The 18860-nt window shown below is 44.4% G+C and overlaps 1 protein-coding gene across 1 annotated transcript in view; it reads left to right on the top strand.

The window, feature by feature from the left end:
- The window catches only part of LOC122551170 (von Willebrand factor A domain-containing protein 3B-like), a 155457-nt gene that overhangs the window by 52992 nt on the left and 83605 nt on the right, over nucleotides 1-18860 (top strand). The window contains exons 8-11 of the mRNA XM_043692794.2: nucleotides 1630-1823; nucleotides 8196-8350; nucleotides 13966-14104; nucleotides 17174-17305. Of these exons, the coding sequence (XP_043548729.2) occupies nucleotides 1630-1823; nucleotides 8196-8350; nucleotides 13966-14104; nucleotides 17174-17305 (620 nt within the window). The remainder of the gene's footprint in view (nucleotides 1-1629; nucleotides 1824-8195; nucleotides 8351-13965; nucleotides 14105-17173; nucleotides 17306-18860) is intronic.

The raw sequence follows: 18860 nt of genomic DNA on the forward strand, positions 1-18860 counted from the left end.
GGCATTTGGACATGGTTCTTCAGCTGCTTGGTCAGAGTGGTCAGAGTCAGGATGGCCTCCACGTAACGGGCTAGGAGCTACATTTCGGGCAGCTCAAAATCCATCTCGATTCTTTCTGCCCTATTTTGGGCTGCTTTCCTCCTGCAATGAATTGAGGTGGGGGAAAGTGGGTGGCACAGCTATTAATCTTGGTTCAGACGCAGGGGTGTTATGACTGAGTGATGAGGCAGTACAGAGGGCATGCAGGGTTAATGGTGTCAGGGATTGTGGTGGGTCTGAGTGAGTGAGTGAGGGAAGATGATGGAGAAGGTTGTGACAGTACTAAATTGAGCCGTGTTGGGAGGTGGGTTCAGTAGCAGAGAAAGACTGAGTGTGATACCAAACCAAAAAGACTGCAGATGCTGTAAGTCAGAAATGATAACAGAAATTGCTGGAAAAACTCAATAGGTTTGGCAGCACCTGTGGACAGAAATCAGAGTTGACGCTTTGGGTCGGGTTCTGAGGAAGGGCCACTGGACCTGAAACGTTAAGTCTGATTTCTCTCCACGGATGCTGCCAGGCCTGCTGAGCATTTCCATCAATTTCTGTTTTAGTTGTTGTAGGCTGAGTGTGTGCTGTTGGAGAGAAGCTAGTGGCATTAATGCTGGCAGAATGGAGAAGGTCCCCTTCCTATCATGCTGGGCATTCCGCCAAATGGCTGAGACTGGCATGCTCTGGTGTCATGGCCTGCACTCCTGGTTTTGGGAGAAGACACACCCCAACTGTCCATTAGCCCTTCCAGTAAGAACTCCAGGTCTCTGCCCAAATAGTGGGTCAGTAATTTCCACTTGTCAGCCTTGCCCATGGAAAATGTCAGCAACCATGCCCGGCAGCTCCACACTTCCCCTGTGTGGACAGTAGGCTGTTAAAGATGGTGCTGCTCCAAAGGATTTTAGTCAATTCCAGGATATCCAGTGACTGGTGAGTTGTTCCGGAATGGGTGCATGCTAAGATGGGGCTCAGATGGGATGAGGGATGGAGTAGCTAATGGAGCGGGTTTGATAAGAAATGGCTCAAAACCTTGCTAGGCCTCATGGTGAAAACCATTAAAAAAAACTCAACACAACCTGCATGTGGTTAAGATTCAATTTATGGTCACCATTCCTTTGACTAACTTTATATTCCAAATTTATTAATTGACTGTAAATTATATTGGCATGATGAAATTTGATATGGAACTATTAGCCTAGGGCTGTGAATTACCAGCCCAGTGACATCATCTCACAGAGTAGGCCATTTGGCTCTTCATGTTTGTTTTGCCACTCAGAATTAACATGGTGGATCTTCCAACTTTGAAGTCACCATCAACCTTTGTGAAGTTTTTTGTGTCTCGGTTGGTAGTGTCTTGGTTGCTAGTTGGTAGTCTTGGATGGCCAACTAGACTCAAGGACTTGATTGTTATGCAAGGGATGTTCATGATATAGTCCAGCAGGTTGTCCTCTAGCTTGTAACTCATTCCAACATTCCACACCATTCTCCAAGAAGAGATAAGGGTGTGAGGATATACTAAGTAAAACGACAACTCTTGCCGGGTGATCTGAATTGACCTCATAACTTTGTTGTCTTGTTTCACCTTTTTGCAACAAAAAGTCTCTGATTATCAGCCAGTGACACAGACAAACTCAGAGGACTGCATAACTTCAAAGAAATGGCTTGAAAAGTATGGATTGAAGGTGCGGAGATTATCTTTCTACGATGCCCTTGCGGATTGTGCTTTTCGACATTCTGATGGTGTAGTGGATATAAAAGGGAAGCCTGTGAATGAAAACCTGCAGACTGATGCAGTAAGTGATACTTCAAAATTAATTTAAAAGCAGTTAATTGCAATGTAGATTGAAGTCAAAGTTTCCATTAATTACTGGAAATGTAATTTTAGATCTTTTAAAAATTGTTATAATCTGTTCGTATCTTTCTCAAAACTCGTGTTTACTTCCCTCCAATCAGTTTGCACCCTTGATAGAGTACTGCATCAGTTCTTAACAAAATCTAACATAATATCCTTTGTGACTGTGACCGAGGGAAACTTTCTCTCCTTGTTTTTCTCCAGCTGTCTGCAGCTTTTTGCGCGTTTGAGCCCAGCATCCTCCTCGGTTGCCACTCCATTGATATGCAGCTGCTTCCCCGGTTCCATTCTTACCCGCCTCATTGTAGCCAGAGAATTACTTGCAAAGGATTCTCTTCCTCCTCTTGCAGTGTTATCGTTGGTGTCCCCTAAAAATCACTCCTTGGCATCCTCCTAGCTCCCATGGCCTCTCTGCAACACAATCAGGAAACACGGAATTAGTTTTCAAGTGTAGGCTAATAACAGCCAACTCGATCTCATTGCCACCTCGCTTGACTTTTCCACTTAGTTATCAGACTGCTTATCTGACATCCAGCACAAGAGCAACAAACGTTTCCTTCCGCTCTATTTTGGGAAAACTGAAGACATTGTTTTCAATCCACACTCCAAACAAGCTACCGATGCCATTTCTGGCAACAGTCCGAGGTTAAACCAGTCTGCTTTCAATCTTAGTTCATACTTGATCTGAGGTCGTCTTTCAACTTCATATCTTACCATCATTGAGATTGCCTGTTTCCACCTCCATAAGAGTTTCCTGGACTTGCCGCAGTATCAGCTCATCTGCTGCTGAAACTTTTATTCAGGACTTTGTTGTATCTGGATTTGCAACTCTAATACACATCTGGTCGGTCTTGCATGCTGTACCATTAAGATCATCCATAGCCTTTCTTCCTTAATCTTAAGTCACACCCAGAATCATTGGGCTGTTTTTCCTGTACTTGTAGACCTGCACTAGCTCTCAGAACATAGAACAGGACAGCATAGGAATGGGCCCATCGGCCCATGTTGATGTGCCAAACATGATGTTAAATTAAACTAATCCCTTCTACCTGCCTTTGGTCCATATCCCTCCATTTTTTTGCAATATTCATATGCTTATCCAGAAGTTCCTGGAACACCCTTATCATAGCTGCGTCCTCCACCACCACGGCAGCTCATTCCAGACCGGGTGAAAAACTTGTTCCGCACATCTCCTTTGAACTTTCCCTCTCTCACCTTAAATACATGCCCCCTAGTATTAGACATGTCAACTCTGGGGAAAAAAAGTTCTGATCATCAACCCTATTTTATAATTCTATAATTTGGACGTGCCAGTGTTGGACTGGGGTGTACAAAGTTAAAAATCACACAACACCAGGTTATAGTCCAACAGGTTTATTTGAAAGCTCCTTGAGCAGGTGGTTTTGCTCTGAAAGCTCATGCTTCCAAATAAACCTGTTGGACTATAACCTGGTGTTAAATGATTTTTAACTTTGTAATTGTATAGATTTCTATCAAGTCTTCCCTCAGTCTCTTCCCCTCTGGAAAAAACAACTTGGATTTTTATAGCCTCTCCAATATAGCCCATACCCTCTAATCCAGGCAGCATCTTGGTAAGCCTCTTCTGCACACTCTCCAACGCCGTCACATCTTTCCTGTAATGTGCCGACCTGCAATACTCTTAAGTGTGGCTTAACCAAAGAGTGTAAAACTGCTCTTGTTCAAGCAACATCCTGATTTTTCATTTTAATTTTACATTAGCAACTTTCGCCATTAGTACTAAGATCCTTTAGCTTTATACATTTCTGTTTGAATGTACGCATCATTTCCTGCATAACAACAAGAATGATACTTCAAAAGTACTTCATTGGTTGTAAGGTTCTTTGAGACATCCAGTTGTCATGAAAGGTGCTATATAAATGCAGGGCCTTTAATTTCTTTTGAATTGATGCACACAACCACCATCGAGTAGTTCACAAGCTGGTGGAGTAAACCAGTGTTATACTGCCCTCTAGTGATCCAAATTGTCCAAAATTTCAAATCAGATGCTACAAATGTTGAGTTAGGATATCATGAAAGTTCCAGAATGATTACATTACTTCATTGGGCCTTTTGGCCTATTACATCTATGCCCGCTCTCTGCATGTGCAATTCAGCTGGGCCTGCTCCCCTGCAACTTCTTCTGCAGATGTTTTCTACCCTCTCAAGGATAAAATGCCGTCCTCCTTAGTGTTTGATGGAGGCATTTTGAAACATAGGAGAGGAGTAGCTATACATATTCAGTTTATATATATAGTAAAATCAATTCAGAGCACATTGTAGATGTTTCCTGGGATCGAGTATCACTTGTGTAATTCACTTTTGTCTGGGTTTTGATAAATCTCCTGTAATGAGTATGGTTAAAGAACAATGGGCACAGTTCAGAATGAGGACCTGGGCACAATGAGTAGGAGAGGAACCACTATCAGGCCAATATGACAATGCATTTTTCTCCTTGATCACTGTAAGAAGTCAGCAATTCCTTTTTTCCACATTTTGGGATGGACACCTTGCCTTTAATGTGTGCAAGTAAAGGACATGTTTCTTTGATGAATTTAAGGTTAAGCAAATTACCTTCCACTTTGCAGCAGTGATGAAGGGGTATGCTCAGAGTTAAAACCTGCCTCCAGAGTCAAGCAGATTGACACGTCCTCCTTCAGCTTTTGCACTGTTTGGTTAGGCCTGAAGTTCATATGTAATTCAGTAAAGGTGGCGAGCAACCCTCTGGCCCAGATATTCCGATGGCCAGATAGCCTTTGAGGCAGTGTAGACTGAAAGTTACGCATTGGGATTGTGTGGAGATCTCAGACACTGCTGACTTTCTGTGAGTTGCTTGACAAATTGAATTTTCTGATAGGTGATTCTCCTGTGTCTGAAGCCCTTGGAAAATGTTTCCTAAAGTCACAGTGCTCACACAGTTATGAGCTGAAAATGTGTTGCTGGTAAAGCACAGCAGGTCAGGCAGCATCCAAGGAACAGGAGAATCGACGTTTCGGGCATAAGCCCTTCATCAGGAATGAGGAAAGTTTGTTCAGCAGGCTAAGATAAAAGGTAGGGAGGAGGGACTTGGGGGAGGGGCGTTGCAAATGTGATAGGTGGAAAGAGATCAAGGTGAGGGTGATAGGCCGGAGTGGGGTGGGGGCGGAGAGGTCAGGAAGAAGATTGTAGGTTAGGAGGGTGGTGCTGAATTCGATGGATTTGACTGAGACAAGGTGGGGGGAGGGGAAATGAGGAAACTGGTGAAATCGAGTTCATCCCTTGTGGTTGGAGGGTTCCCAGGCGGAAGATGAGGCGCTCTTCCTCCAACCGTTGTGTTGTTGTGGTCTGGCGGTGGAGGAGTCCAAAGACCTGCATATCCTTGGTGGAGTGGGAGGGGGAGTTGAAGTGTTGGGCCACAGGGTGGTTGGGTTGGTTGGTCCGGGTGTCCCAGAGGTGTTCTCTGAAGCGCTCCGCAAGTAGGCGGCCTGTCTCCCCAATATAGAGGAGGCCACATCGGGTGCAGCGGATGCAATAGATGATGTTTGTGGAGATGCAGGTGAATTTCTGGCAGATATGGAAGTTTCCTTTGGGGCCTTGGAGGGAAGTGAGGGGGGAGGTGTGGGCGCAAGTCTTACACCTCCTGCGGTTGCAGGGGAAGGTGCCGGGAGTGGAGGTTGGGTTGGTGGGGGGTGTGGATCTGACGAGGGAGTCACGGAGGGAATGGTCTTTACGGAACGCTGATAGGGGAGGGGAGGGAAATATATCCCTGGTGGTGGGGTCCGTTTGGAGGTGGCGGAAATGACGGTGGATGATACGCTGTATGTGGAGATTGGTGGGGTGGTAGGTGAGGACCAGTGGGGTTCTGTCCTGGTGGTGGTTGGAGGGGCGGGGCTCAAGGGCGGAGGAGCGGGAAGTGGAAGAGATACGGTGGAGGGCATCGTCGACCACGTCGGGGGGGAAATTGCGGTCCTTGAAGAAGGAGGCCATCTGGGTTGTATGGTTTTGGAACTGGTCCTCCTGGGAGCAGATGCGGCGGAGACGAAGGAATTGGGAGAATGGGATGGCGTTTTACAGGGGGCAGGGTGGGAGGAGGTGTAGTCAAGGTAGCTGTGGGAGTCGGTCGGTTTGTAGTAGATGTCCGTGTTGATTCGGTCACTCGAGATAGAAATAGAGAGGTCTAGGAAGGGGAGGGAGGAATCTGAGACTGTCCAGGTGAATTTGAGGTCGGGGTGGAAGGTATTGGTGAAGTGGATGAACTGTTCAACCTCCTCGTGGGAGCACGAGGCCGCGCCGATACAGTCATCGATGTAGCGGAGGAAAAGGTGGGGGGTGGGGCCAGTGTAGTTGTGGAAGATGGACTGTTCCACATATCCTACGAAGAGGCAGGCATAGCTGGGGCCCATGCGGGTGCCCATGGCTACTCCTTTGGTTTGGAGGAAGTGGGAGGATTGGAAAGAGAAGTTGTACAGGGAGAGGACCAGTTCAGTCAGTCGAAGGAGGGTGTCAGTGGAAGGGTACTGGTTGGTACGGCGGGAAAGGAAGAAGTGGAGGGCTTTGAGTCCTTCGTGATGGGGGATGGAGGTGTAAAGGGACTGGATGTCCATGGTGAAGATAAGGCGTTGGGGACCGGGGAAGCGAAACTCATGGAGGAGGTGGAGGGCATGGGTGGTGTCCCGGACGTAGGTGGGGAGTTCTTGGACTAAGGGGGACAGGACCGTGTCGAGGTATACAGAGATTAGTTCGGTTGGGCAGGAGCAGGCTGAGACAATGGGTCGGCCGGGGTAGTCAGGTTTGTGGATTTTGGGCAGGAGGTAGAAACGGGTGGTGCGGGGTTGTGGGACAATGAGGTTAGAGGTGGTGGATGGGAGATCCCCTGAGGTGATGAGGTCATGGATGGTCTGGGAGATGATGGTTTGGTGGTGGGAGGTGGGGTCATGGTCAAGGGGGCAGTAGGAGGAGGTATCTGCGAGCTGGCGTTTGGCCTCAGCGGTGTAAAGGTCGGTGCGCCAAACTACTACCGCACCTCCCACAGTTATGACTCAATTCAGTTTAATAGTTAGCGTCAGAGGATTAGAAACCTAATCTAATTCCTGGATAGCTATTAAAATGAGCACTAATGCCCACTCACTGATATCCCCAGAGTTGACTGGCACATTGCCCCCAAAGTTCCGGACTCTATGACCCCACCCCCTACCCATGATGTGACACCATTCACCAATCTACCAGAACCAAGACTTACCCATGAGTTATCACACCCCTACCTGACTCAACTCAACACTCTCCCTTCCCATTGGAGTTGACACTCTCTGACTCAATCTAACAGCATCACCTCTGACACCCAACTCGACCTGACAAACCCATGGCCTCAACACACTGGACGCCCTCCCCCCAGACACACCTGCCCCACCCTCCTGTACCCCTCTATCCCCAACCCTTCATAAACACTCACTCACTTACCTGACAATCTACTCACCTCACCCACCTGGCACTCTATCCCCTTATTTACCTGCCACATTACCCTCCGTGCCTATCCACCTGGCATCCTACCCATCTCACTTAACATTTCACACCTTTCCTCAGTTGCTAACAGATGGGTTTTGGGACCTTTAACTCATATAACTCCTGAACTTTGGCAGTAAGTGTCATAGAAAGGGGGAGTGTCTTGTCCTGCAGTGCCAGTCTTGTGCTGATTTTGCCTTGGAGTTATTGATGGCCAGCTTGCAATGTGGGGTTGATGCCTATAGTATGAGTTCAATTCCTGCACTGGCTGAGGTTATCATTGAAGGATTCTCCTTCTCAACCTTTCCCTGAGATGTGGTAGCCCTCAGGTTAAACCATCACCACTCTCTAACAAGAGTAGGACTATGGTGACCTTGCCTTTATTTCTCCCTGGTTTTCCTCCAGTGTTACACATTCAGAAATGGAATTGTTAGTTGGCTTGAAACTTGGTTTAACACTGGCAATGGGAGATGAGACAGTGATCAGATATTTACTATTAGATTTTTTTTCCCCATTTTAACTGTTAAAATGATTTCATTAGATAAAAATCAAATTTAACTTATCTTTTATTTCTGCTGATCATTGTCATAAAGCTTCACCTATCAATATTTTAAACTATAGTTGAGACCTGATGGGGAAGCTGCAAAAATGCTTGGCTCCATTTCACTGATGACTGTGAACTAAGGTCATTCCTTTGGTACAGTAAAGCACTGAGTCTGAAGACTGTCAGACCAGTCATGTCACTATGGGTGTTATGTCTTCATTCCACTAACACAGTACTGATTGAAGATTTATTTTAAAACTTCCATTTGAACAGGAAACTAGAGTGAAACTGGTGAACGCCAAATACTGTGGCCGCTTTGCACACACTCGATGGAAGAACGGCTCTGTAATGCATGTTTACATAACTGCAGAGAAACGCAAACAGTACAAACAGAGAATGAAGACTGCATTGGACCAGATCCAAAGGAGGTAAGTTTGAAACCTGGACCTGGTATTGGATGAGGATATTTCAGATGCTGTGCTTAATGTCAGTGTTGCAGTTTTGAATTGGATATAATGCGTACTGAAACTGGTGATCAGCTTAGGTGTATGCTTGTAAAGGAAAATTATTGCAGAGCAGGAGGAGGCCTTTTGGCCCATCATTCCTGCACCAGCAAATCTCTAATTACACATAAACAATTGGCTTCAGTCCTATCCTTTACTAAGTGGCTTTCTGGAATAGAACACACACAGACACATCACTTACCTGTGACCTAGGTGACTGTGCACTTGTGGTACTCTGCAGTCTGTCATTCCAGCAGCTGCCACAGCCCTCTCCACCTTTTTGGCTCTGTTGAGCACTAGAGCTGCCAGCTGCTGGTTGGCCGGCAGTTGTCAGGAGTTGAGACCTCTGCCCACTCTCCCAAAGTCTTAATACTTGAATGGCAACTGCTGGCGTTGCAGCTGCTGGTTGACTTGTAGTTGAGTTTGGCATTCACAAAAAAAGAGGCAGTGGGGGTTGGGGGGGTTAGCGAGGGAGGGCAGTAGTAGTGGTCAGCAAGTGAGACCCTAGATACCTCAACGAGATTCTGCTGGAAGCACAGGTATTTAGATCCAGTGACAGTGGAAAAAAACAATATGTAGTTGAGATTTAATTTTCTGGGGGCTATCAACTGACCCTTGCCCTGAGGATACCCGTCAGAAAGAGTCTTTCACATTTCACGGAGGCTGCTTGCTAAGCTTCATCCACAGATTCCCAACTGGGAACAGGCCTTGAAATTTTTCTTTGGCAGTCAGCCAGCCTTTTCTGCAGACTTTCGGCTGGGGGAGTGGCCTATAAATGTTATACTGGGCTGTCAGTCACCATCATCTGTATGTTAAACCGTTTCTCCCTATTCACCACAATCTGAGTTTTAGTTCATAAAAAATTGGCTAGTTGTTGATTCATTTTTGCAAATTTCATTCTTGTACTTCACTCAAACTTATCGTTGGTTTTGGTGTTTTCTTGCCCATTCTGCACAAGTCAGTTTAAAGGGGATTTTCTCACTACTTGCTAATTTTGTTTTGTTAATTTTCTCTCTTTATGCCACAGTGTTCTCTGAAGAGCACCTTCGTAATGTCTCCCTCCCTCTCATTTCGCATTCACCCCTCCCACCCATTAAACCCTCTTTTACATTCGAAGGTTCCTCCTTTTTATGAAATTTTATTGCTTCCTCAGCAAGTAATCACGTGGTGCATTCACTCCTTTCACCCCATTCCATGTCAACAGCCTCATACTAAAAATCAGTCTTTCATGTGATCTGGGCATCACTGACAAGACCAATATTACTTTCCCATCCCTAGTTGCCCTTGAACCTAAATGCTCAGCCTTTTCGGTCAGCCTCATTGCTGTCGGTTTGGGGTCACTTGTAGGCCAGATCAGTTAAGGATGAAAGATTTCCTTCCACAAAGGGCCAAATGGATTTTGAAAACGCGATGGTTTCCATATCACTGTTACTGAGACTAGTTTTCTACTTCAGACTTGATAACTGAATTTGAATTCTGCTCGCCATTATAGTGAAATTTGAACCTGTGTCCCCGTATAGTGTGGCGACACCATATAAAACTTTTCACTGTATTTTGTAATGAAAAACATGTGACAATAAAATAAATCAAATCGAATCAGACCACTGGTCTGGATTTTGCATTGCTAGTCTTGTGACTTTACCACTACACCACCATCTCCTTCTTCCTATCGTCAAACTTGAAGCATCCATATATTAGTCTAGCTTTCTAAACATTTTGTTTCCATCTGTAATACATTCAACTTCAAGATCATGTAAACTCCACCTCCCATCTTCTTGATGATAAATCTGTCATTAACAAGCCCATGGCTCAACTTCCTGCCTTAGGAAGTGCTGATTGTTGGATACTTGGCAACAAAAGCACAATCGTCTCCCACAGCCCATGCCAGCAAGCAGTAGGAGTAGGCCATTCGGCCCCTCGAGCTGCTATGCCATTCAATAGGATCATGAATGATCAGACATTCCTCACATCCACTTTCCTGTCTTTTCCACATCATTGTTGATTTGCCTACTGCTCAAGAATCTAATACGACTGATGCTCATGCCATTAAAACAATAACATCAACAATGGCCCGAGGAGCTGTATAATGGATGGAAGCCAAATAAAGACATTAGGATATGTGACTTCAGGCTTGGTCAAAGAGGCAGGATTTAAAGAAGATCTTAAAGAGTATAGAAAGGGAGGAAGGAATTCCCAAACATGGAGCCTGAGAGGCTGAAAACAGTGCTATCAATACTAGGCAACATCTCACTGACGACTGTGAATTGAGGTCATTCCTTTAGTTCAGTAAAGCACTGAATCTGAAGACTGTCAGACCAGTCAAAGAATGTCATGTCGCTATGGGTGTTATGTCTTTATTCCACTAACACTGTACTGATTGAAGATTTATCTTAAAACTTCCATTTGAACAGGAAACTATCAATGGGGAAAGGGAAAAGTGATGCGCAGTGCTAACTGGAAAATGTCTGATGGTCATACTGAAAACTTGAATTGCGGACCTAGCCATGCCCCTACCCACATTGTTCCAATGCAACTACAGCATTGGCATCAGTTTGACAGCAGTATGTCCTGTCCATAAAAGCAGAATCTGTTCGCTGAGCTGGGAATTTGTGTTGCAGACATTTTGTCCCCTGTCTAGGTGACATCCTCAGTGCTTGGGAGCCTCCTGTGAAGCGCTTCTGTGATGTTTCCTCGGGCATTTATAGTGGTTTGTCTCTGCCGCTTCCGGTTGTCAGTTCCAGCTGTCTGTTGCAGTGGCCGGTATATTGGGTCCGATGTGGCCTCCTCTATATTGGGGAGACAGGCCGCCTACTTGCGGAACGTTTCAGAGAACACCTCTGGGACACCCGGACCAACCAACCCAACCACCCCGTAGCCCAACACTTTAACTCCCCCCCCCACTCCACCAAGGACATGCAGGTCCTTGGACTCCTCCATCGCCAGACCATGGCAACACGACGGTTGGAGGAAGAGCGCCTCATCTTCTGCCTGGGAACCCTCCAACCTCAAGGGATGAACTCAGATTTCTCCAGTTTCCTCATTTCCCCTCCCCCCACCTTGTCTCAGTCAAATCCCTCGAACTCAGCACCGCCTTCCTAATCTGCAATCTTCTTCCTGACCTCTCTGCCCCCACCCCACTCCGGCCTATCACCCTCACCTTGACCTCCCTCCACCTATCACATTTCCAACGCCCCTCCCCCAAGTCCCTATTCCCTACCTTTTATCTTAGCCTGCTGGACTCACTTTCCTCATTCCTGAAGAAGGGCTTATGTCCGAAACATCGATTCTCCTCTTCCTTGGATGCTGCCTGACCTGCTGCGCTTTTCCAGCAACACATTTTCAGCTTTTGGGTTATTAGTCCAGGGCTTTAAGTACACACTCGAATTAAGTTAAGGATTGATAGATGTTAAGAATGAAAAAATAATAATTCAAATATGAAAAGCTTTATTTCTTTTCTTGTTCTGAGCACCTTTATCCTCCCAATTTATTCAATTAATATTTGTTGAGTTGGCTGCTTAAAACCAAATCAAAGATCATCTTAGATCTCATTCCGTACTCTAGCCATCACTTAGAGTCATAGAGTCATAGAGATGTACAGCATGGAAACAGACCCTTCAGTCCAACTTGTCCATTCCAGCAGATATCCCAACCCTGCCAGCATCTGGCCCATATCCCTCCAAACCCTTCCTATTCATATACCCATCCAAATGTCTCTTAAATGTTGCAATTGTACCAGCCTCCACCACTTCCTCTGGCAGCACATTCCACACACGCATCACCCTCTGCATGAAAAGGTTGCCCCATAGCTCTCTATATCTTTCCCGTCTCACCCTAAACCTATGCCATCTAGTTCTGGACTCTCCCATCCCAGGGAAAAGACTTTGTTTATCCACGCTCCTCATGATTTTATAAATCTTTGTAAGGTCACACCTCAGCCTCCGACGCTCCAGGGAAAACAGTCGTAGTCTCTTCAACCTCTCTTTATAGCTCAAATCCTCCAACCCTGGCAACACCCTTGTAAATCCTTTTTGAAGCCTTCTAAGTTTCACAACATCTTTCCGATAGTAAGGAGACCAGAATTGCAGGCAATATTCAAACAGTGGCCTAACCAATGTCCTGTACAGCCGCAACATGACCTCCCAATACTCTGACCAATAAAGGAAAGCATACCAAATGCCTTCTTCACTATCCTATCTATCTGTAACTCTACTTTCAACGAGCTATGGACCTGCACTCCAAGGTCTCTTTGTTCAGCAACACTCCTTAAGTTCTTACTATTAATTGTATAAGTCCTGTTAAGAGTTGCTTTCCCAAAATTAAACTCCATCTGCCACTCCTCATCCCATTGGCCCATCTGATCAAGATCCCATTGTAATCTGAGGTATCCTTCTTTGCTGTTCACTGCACCTCAAATTTTGGTGTCATCTGTAAACGTACAACTATACCTCTTTGGTCACATTCGAATCATTTATATAAATGATGAAAAGTAATGGACCCAGCACTGATCCTTGTGGCACTCCACTGGTTGCAGGCCTCCAATTTGAAAAACAACACTCCACCACCACCTGTCTTCAACCTTCAAGCCAGTTCTGTATCCAAATGGCTAGTTCTCCCTGTATTCCATGAGAACTAACCTTGCTAACCAGTCTCCCATGGGCAACCTTGTCAAACGCCTTAATGAAGTCCATATAGATAATGTCAACCGCTCTGCCCTCATCAATTCTCTTTGTTACGTTTTCAAAAAAACTCAATCAAGTTTGTGAGACATGATTTCCCATGCACAAGGCCAATAAAGGAAATCATACCAAATGCCTTCTTCACTATTCTATCTACCGGTGACTCTACTTTCAAGGACCTATGAACCTGCACTCCAAGGTCTCTTTGTTCAGCAACACTCCCTAGGACCTTACCATTAAATGTATAAGTCCTGTTGACTATCTCTGATCAGTCCTTGCTTTTCCAAATACATGTACATCCTGTCCCTCAGGATTCCCTCCCAACAACTTGACCACCACTGATGTCAGGCTAACTGGTCTATAGTTTCCTGGCTTGTTTTTGCTTATACATTTTCTTGCAGTTTGTGTTTTCATGTGACCTAATTTTTTTTTAGACCTATGTCCATTGGCCTATGTGATCTATTTCTGCACCACTAGGTACAGAACTGTCTAGGGGCTCTTAAACATTGTCAAATTTGGCTTCCTCCCCACTGCAGCACATACCTGGGATAGTCTGCTTCAATAAAAAGGGAAGTTGCTATGGCTAACTGAACCATTCAAAATGATGACCGTTTTCACCCACACTGGCTGTACACTTGGTATACAAGTTGATTCCAGTTTTTGCAGAGATCTTTCAAGGTGTCAAAGATGAATGCATCTATCAATGTCAACAGCACTTGTAATAGATACTCGATAGTCTTTGTATCCAGAACTGTATGGACAAACTCTGTTCATCATTGCACCTAAATAAATAATGGAACACGTCATAGATTGTAAAGTTCATTTGTACTGAATTACTCTTCTGGTTTTGTTCTTTGTTCATAGAATTGACTGGCTTCAGCAGGGGAGTAGGGTGCTCTTTGGGACTATAATTGAGGATCAGATTTACATCCTAATTGACACCTCTCAATCCATGGAAGATAAAATGGAGATGGTGCAAAGAAAGATCTATCAACTCATGCAGGTTTATTACTTCAAAGTTCTGGCTTTTGTTATATTTTATTTCTATGTTAAGAAGCATTTTTTTTAAAATTAGCTACATATTATTAGTTCAATGATTTGGTCCAATGTAATATTTCATGACAAATCCTCTAAATGTTAATTTAATACAGTGAGACGTGCTGCCCGATCAACAGTTTTCCATTCAATCGCCCTTGGGACGTTGAAGGTTCCAGCTTCGAAGGGGATTTGTGTCAAATCACTTGCAACAAATCACTTTACTAATTACTAGTTCTAGTCCATTAAGGCTGTGTTGTCATGAAAATTGAATTTGTTCAGCCAATTTCTGGAGGACATTTGAGAGAAGCTCCACATTAGTTATCACTCCAATATAAGGCTGTTGTTTACAATATAAAGAGCGAATGTGCTGTGCATGATATAAAAGAAATGTTCTAACCCAACACTGGTGGAATAACTTAGTCCAAGCACATGAACCTTTGGAATTTTCGCATTTATTGCTAAAGGGATAGCGTATAAAAGTAGGGAAGTGTTGCTGCAACTGTGCAAGGTATTAATGAGACCATTGAGGAGAAAGTGAGGTCTGCAGATGCTGGAGATCAGAGCTGAAAATGTGTTGCTGGAAAAGCGCAGCAGGTCAGGCAGCATCCAGGGAACAGGAGAATCGACGTTTCGGGCATAAGCCCTTCTTCAGGAATTCCTGAAGAAGGGCTTATGCCCGAAACGTCGATTCTTCCATTAATGAGACCATACCTGGAGTAATGTGTACAGTTTTGGTCCCCTTACTTGAGAAGGGATGTAGTTGCATTGGAGTCTGTTCTGAGGAAGTTCACTGGATTGATTCCTGAGATGATGTGTTTCTCTTGTGAAGAAAGATTGAGCAGTTTATGCCGATTCTCTCTGAAACTTTGAAGAATGAGAGGAAAGCTAAAAGGGGATTGACAAAGCAGTCATAGAAAAGATATTTCCACATGAGGGGCACTCTAGAACAAGACATCAGAGTTCTAAGATAAGAGGTAGCAGACTTAAAACCAAGATGAGAAGAAATTAATTCTCTTAAAGGGTCGTGAATCTGTGGAATTCACTATCCCAGAGTGTGGTGGATGTGCCTTCTATTATCTATAAGCAGAATCTTACAGGGACCTGAGCGATGTGGGTCATCACTAGATTGTGGCAGAATCACAAGACAAGTCCAGTGAGGACTTGTCATCAGAAGGGACACCCTGTATTTTGTATGCTGAGCTGTGAGGCAAGTTTGTCATTGTGAAGTTTCGATTAAGGGAGACTTTAACTTGTTAAAATCCTTATTAATGCTACAGCTCACCTTATTAACATTGAGCTTCCTATCTTATCATATGTGCCAAACAAGCTAGACGTGGAGAATTCTTGACATGGAAGTCAGAGCAGGTATCTGACGATGTCAGCATGACATTTGCTCCAAAGGACCTCCATGTTGGATACCAACAACCAACATCTCCGTGCGCAGCAATCACAAGTGTCCCATGTCCATGGACATTGGCACCTGAGATGTACCAACATCTAAGAACCGTATTTACAGGATATTTCTCAACGTCAGTGATGCACCTTGGGCTGTATATTGTAGCACTCATTGTAACGCTTCAGCAAGGAGATTGTGCACTCAGGGACTCATCCCCAGCTCATGGCCAGGACCAGGCTGCATTCTCCAGGCTGTCATAGCGCTCATTCAGTTGAGCCTACCTTTATCCCTACTGCATGCTGCCTTATATTGCCTTGGGGTTTTGACTTTGTGTGCTTTGCCCCCTCAGCCACAACCATCAGACTCACAATACTGATGTAATGCCATGTCATTTAGCACAGTGACAAAAGCTTGTCATTGGTTATTAGCAGTCTCAAGGAGAAAGTGAGGACTGCAGATGCTGGAGATCAGAGCTGAAAATGTGTTGCTGGAAAAGCACAGCAGGTCAGGCAGCATCCAAGGAGCAGGAGAATCGATGTTTCGGGCATGAGCCCTTCTTCAGGAATGAGGAAAAGGGCTCATGCCCGAAACGTCGATTCTCCTGCTCCTTGGATGCTGCCTGACCTGCTGCGCTTTTCCAGCAACACATTTTCAGCGCTGTTAGCAGTCCTCAGTCAATTCAATGGAGATAGCCTCCTGTCAGGGGGGCTCCCAGCATGGTCGGTCAGGGGCAGCCTCTGAAATCAGTTTAGGGGCTTGGATGTGGTCAGAAAGCCACTATGGTGTTGAGAATCAGGGTCATCTTCACATAATGGGATGCAGATCTGAACATTGGGCAGCTCACCACCATTCTTGACTCTTTCAGTCCACTGTGGGCTGTTTTCCCTCTAGAACTTGTGAGATGTACTACGGGAGGTTAAAGTGCTTGACACAGCTATTACTATTGGTGCAGATTGGGTGATGTTCGGTGTGAGTGAGTAAGCAGTGTTACTGCGGTTGGAGATCAGATCGGAGTGACAGTGCTTGCTTGGATGCACAAATGGCCTTTTAAAGGTTGTACCGGTGTCACAGATGCTGATTAGGTCTGGGAAATCCTGGCAGTGCTGAGTTGTTCTGGGGAATGCTCTTGGTAAGTTGAGGATAGAATTGGAAGAGAGGGATGCCTTTGCGGTGTTTAATAACTTGAGTTTGGTAAGGCACAGTGAGAAACACTCCCAAACCCTATTACAGTGGGCACTTAGCTAAAAAAAAAAGCCTTTCAGTCCATTGTGCCTGTCTGCTTTTGGGGTCCCACAAATCCCTGAGACTGAAATTTGACCTGGATGTCCCAGATTCAGCACCTCCTTTTATATTCTGCTTGATTTCCTTTAAGGGTGTAAAGCTGGTTGTGAACACTGGAACAGCTATTTCATGTTTCTGCCAACAAAACTTTCAGTCCCAGGGATTTGTGGGACAGGTCCTTGATTCGTAATGTTGGAAGCACTGAGTGTAAATATCTGCTGAGGTTGGAATATGAGTCTGGAGCTCCCAATCCATGAAGAATTGGATGGAACCATCATGTCTCCAATGTGCTGAGGTGTAAAATAACATGGCTGTGTGTCCTCTGAAACATATTTACTGAAATAGTTTTTTTTTCAGGAACAACTTCGACACAAGACCAAATTCAATTTTGTAAAGTTTGGCTCCAGAGCTGATCCTTGGCAGGAGAAGCTGGCAGAAGTAAATGAAGATAATCTGGAAAAGGCATGGTCTTGGGTTAAAGGCCTCCAGGTAAACATATTTACAAAAATGTTAAACGTTCACCTTATTAAAAGCCCAAAAGGACCCTCACCAACTTCCACAGATGCGCTATTGATAGCATACTGTCTGATTGCATAATGGTCTGGTATGGCAACTGCTGTGCCCAGGACCTGCCAACATCATCAAAGACCCATCACACCCCAATGTGATCTCCTACAACATCTTCTGTCAGGCAGAGGATATAGAAGCTTGAACACATGCACCAGCAGATCCAGGAACAGCTTCTTCCCGGCCATTATTAGACTGATGAATGGATTCTCTAGCCTCAAATAGTGCTGATCTTGCTAACGTTGATCTTGTCTAGTGTATACCTTGTGCAATGTAACCTATATGCCTCTGTCTAAGTCTTTTTGATCTGTACATCCTTGCTTACTATGATCTGCCTGTACTGCTCATAAAACAAAGCTTTTCATTGTACTTTGGTACACGTGACAATCAATCAATCAAAAGAGTGGGTGCTTATTCTATTGGGGAGTCATATCAAACTAGAAAACATGAACTCTTTCTCTGTCTTCAAATGCAGCCAAACCTGCTGAGTTTCTTCTGCATTTTCTGTTTATATATTGGAGATTCCAGTATCTACAGCTGTTTCCTTTTATTCATGTCAACCAGTTTAATTTCAATGACGTAGAATCTTAAAGAAACAGAAGAGAATTAATAGTTACATACAAGTGTGGGTTAATGGGGAAAAGCAGCAAAGATTTGTTAAGAGGAAGTCACATATAACTAACTTTCTGGAGTATTTTGAAGCAGTAACAGAGAGAAATGATAAGGGTAATGCTAATAGTATGGTGCACATGAACTTCTAGAAGGTATTCAATCCAGTGCTACATAACAAATTTATCAGCAAAGTTAGAGATCATGGAATACAAAGGACAACAGTAATGTGGATACAAAGTTTGCTGAGTTATGGGAAATAGAAAGTAATTGTTCATGGATATTTTTTGGGTGGGAGGAAGGTTTGTAGTAGAGATCCTCAGTGATCGATATTGGGACACTTGCCTTTTTTGATATATTTAATGATTTAAATCTTGGTGTGCAGTCAAAGTTGTGGATGATAGAAAACTTGAAAGCCCTGCAAACTATGAGGAGGATGGTGTAGATCTTCAAAGGAAGTTGACAGATTAGTGGAGTTGCCAGATAGGAGGCAGATGAAGTTCAACTTAGATAAGTGTGAACTGATTAATTTTGGTAGAAAGAATATGGAGAGCGAATGTAAAATAGAGGTGGTGCAGGAGAAAAGGGTCCTAGTTGTATGCATATATAATTCACTAAAGGTGTAGAGAACAGTTTATAAAACAGATAATATCATAGGTTTTATTAATAGAGGCATATAGTAAATTGAAGAGATTATGCTGAACTTGTATAAGACGCCAGTTGGACCTCAGCTGGACTATTCTGTGTACGGTTCTGGGTACCACATTATAGAGTGGATGTGAATGAAATGGAGAGTGTGCAGAAGAGATTCACAAGAATATGTCCAATAATAAGAAATTTCAGTTATGAGGATATCTTGAAGAAGTTG

This window comes from Chiloscyllium plagiosum, unplaced genomic scaffold (assembly GCF_037043375.1).
Source record: "Chiloscyllium plagiosum isolate Xiang-an unplaced genomic scaffold, Cpla_swu_hap1 HiC_scaffold_6, whole genome shotgun sequence".
Lineage (NCBI taxonomy): Eukaryota > Metazoa > Chordata > Chondrichthyes > Orectolobiformes > Hemiscylliidae > Chiloscyllium > Chiloscyllium plagiosum.